This window comes from Bison bison, unplaced genomic scaffold, assembly GCF_000754665.1.
Source record: "Bison bison bison isolate TAMUID 2011002044 unplaced genomic scaffold, Bison_UMD1.0 scf7180017864115, whole genome shotgun sequence".
Lineage (NCBI taxonomy): Eukaryota > Metazoa > Chordata > Mammalia > Artiodactyla > Bovidae > Bison > Bison bison.
Window position 1 is genome coordinate 1,981,726 of NW_011494687.1, and position 2,789 is coordinate 1,984,514.

The 2,789-nt window shown below is 52.3% G+C and overlaps 1 protein-coding gene across 1 annotated transcript in view; it reads left to right on the forward strand.

Annotated features, from left to right (window-relative positions):
- Positions 1-1,574, forward strand: part of INHBE (inhibin, beta E) — a 2,646-nt gene extending 1,072 nt beyond the window's left edge. Inside the window, 1 exon segment of the mRNA XM_010839322.1 lies at positions 1-1,574. Within this exon segment, the coding sequence (XP_010837624.1) occupies positions 1-665 (665 nt within the window). The 3' untranslated portion in view covers positions 666-1,574.
- The last annotated feature ends 1,215 nt before the right edge of the window (positions 1,575-2,789 follow it).

Sequence of the window (2,789 nt, forward strand, 5' to 3'; positions counted from 1 at the left end):
GGCTGCAAGTGCTCCCCACCCTTCCTGGCCCTCTTTCCTTGAGGATTTTCCGATGGGGGGGCAGGAGGAGAGGCCGAGGGTCCCGCGTCTTTCTGGCTGAGCACCAGTTGACAACCCCGGGCTGGCACGCCCTAACTCTGCCCTCTAGCGGCTTGAAGCGTGAGGAGTCTGGTGTCTTGAAACTCCGACTGGACTGCAGTCCCCTAGAAGGCAACCGCACTGTCGCCCCACAGCTCCTGGACACAGCAGGAGAGCAGCGGCCCTTCCTGGAACTTAAGACCCGGCCCAAATTGCCTGGAGCAGGCCGGGCCAGGAGGAGGACCCCCAGCTGTGAGCCCGCGACCCCCTTATGCTGTCGGCGAGACCATTATGTAGACTTCCAGGAGCTGGGATGGCGGGATTGGATCCTGCAACCCGAGGGGTACCGGCTGAATTACTGCAGTGGCCAGTGTCCCCCCCACCTGGCTGGCAGCCCCGGCATTGCCGCCTCCTTCCATTCCGCTGTCTTCAGTCTCCTCAAGGCCAACAACCCTTGGCCCTTGGGTACTTCTTGCTGTGTCCCTACTGCCCGAAGGCCTCTCTCTCTCCTCTACCTTGACCGTGATGGCAACGTGGTCAAGACAGATGTGCCGGATATGGTGGTAGAGGCCTGTGGCTGCAGCTAGCAAGAGGACCTGGGGGTCTGGAGTGAAGAGATCAACCTAGGGGTCCCCAGACAGAGGGCCTCCGTGGCTGGAGGCATCAGGTTCCTGACCCACACCTCCACCCCATGGGTCGTCTGGCAATATGACTGGATTGACCCCTCTGAGACCCAAATGGGCACTTTTGTGTCCAGTCTCTGGCCCATTTCAGGCTGGTTGATATGTGGGGGAGATGGGGAAAGTGTGTCCTGTAAAGAAGTCTATCCAGAAAGCGTGAGTTCCTACCTTAAACTGTCCAAGAAGATGGGAGGGAGTGTGGGAAGGAGAGGGCCGAGAAAAATCACTTAGTCTCTCCAGAGAAGAGAAAGTCCTCAAGTAAGGGAAGGAAGGACCAATCAAGAGCCCAGCAACCTTGGGATGGGGGAGACAGTCTGGCCAAGGGTAAGGGCTGTGGAAGTGCTAGAAGGGAGGCTCAACAGGGACCTGGGCGAGGGGCTAAGGGGAGGTGTTTAGGAAAGCCCCAGAAATGGGAGTTCAGAGAGAGCGGTGCTAAGCCTGAAAAGTTTTCTGGTTTTTCTCTGGGGCAGGACCCATTGGGGAGGCAAAGTTTATACTTTCCTAATAAAAATGAAGAAAAAAATGTGAAGTGTGAATCATGAAGGGCTGGGATGGTGGTCCAAAACAACTGTTCTCAGAGTGTGGCCTGGGAACTCCCAGGAAGTCCCTGAGACCCCTTCACATGGTCAAAACTATTTTCACAATAAAACTAAGATGGTACTTGCCTTTTCATTTTCAACATCTCAGTAGTCTAGAGTGGAGTTTTCCAGAAGCTATAGGACATGTGATTACATCATCTTTCTGACATCTTTGTTAATGGGATGTGTGCTTGTGTATTCTTGGGTTACAACTTTTTTTTTTTTTTCAGTTTTAATGTCTAGCATGGTAAGTTGATACAAACATAAACAAAATCTCAATAATTTTTAAGAGTGTAAAGGGATATTGAAAGCAAACTGAGAACCGCTGATCTAGAGTCTTGGATGGAGAGGAGAAAGCAGTGTACTCTGAAAGAACTCCACTGGAAGGAACATTGCATGGTCCCTCCTCCAATCATCATTGATCTTGCCTGACCCTTTGGGTTTAACTGGTGTCTGGGTCAAAGTCATGTGGGGGAGGGAGGTTAAAATAGGGCTCCTTATCTGTCCTCCCACAGTTACTACATATATTTGTCAGGCCTCAGACTTCTCCCTAGTTTCACCTTTCCCCTTGACCCTCAGACTGAAGAGTTAACTAATTGACCCTCCAGACCCAAGGAGGAGTGGTTCCTGGAAGCAGAACTAAGATGTGGGAGGGCTATCTGAGGGCTGATGGAAGAGGCTCCTTCCCCAACCCATGTCTTCTCCCCTTTCTCCTAAAGAAAAGTCAGAGAGACTAAAATAGCTGCCCCTTCCCCTGCATCCAGTAACCATGGCAACACAAGTCCTAAAGAAAGGGCAATCCCCTGTCAGACACCACCACTCTGCAGTAGGAGCCTCTGCCAGGGTACCCCTCCGTTTCTTTGGGCTTATATAACCCCTCCGTGGGCTCCCAGGTGGGCTTTGGTTGGGGGATCTAAGCTTTCCCCATTCTCTTCTGCCTCCAGACTCGGAGAAGGTGTCATGTGCTCGAAGGACCAGCAGAGGGAGCAGGCAGCTTTGCTGAGCAGCAAGAGTGCAGGCAGCGTAGAGGTGCAGAGGTGGCCCCAGCCTCCAGAACTTCGAGGTGAAGAAAAGCAGGAGTTCTCGGGGAACAGAGCTTCCGTCTCAGAGTTCCTTAGTAATTTTGTGAACACAAACCCTGCCCTACACCCAGTGCCGCAGCCGTTACTCCTCCCTTTTATACTGCCTGGACCCCTTACCTTCCGCCCAGGGGTCCCAAACCAACTCTGTCCCAATCTTGTTTCCATTCCAACTCTGTCCCAACCCCCTCATGTTCCATCCAAAGGGTGAGGCCGGCAGAAAAACTACAGGATTGTGGAATGCTCAGTTAGCACCAACTAAAGTCGACGACCCTACTTCCAATATTCTTTTTCCCGGGTGAATTTTTTGGTCATTCCCTCCGCCCCCCAATCTATTTCTCAATTTGTTTTTTCTGGCTGTGATTCAGGACCTC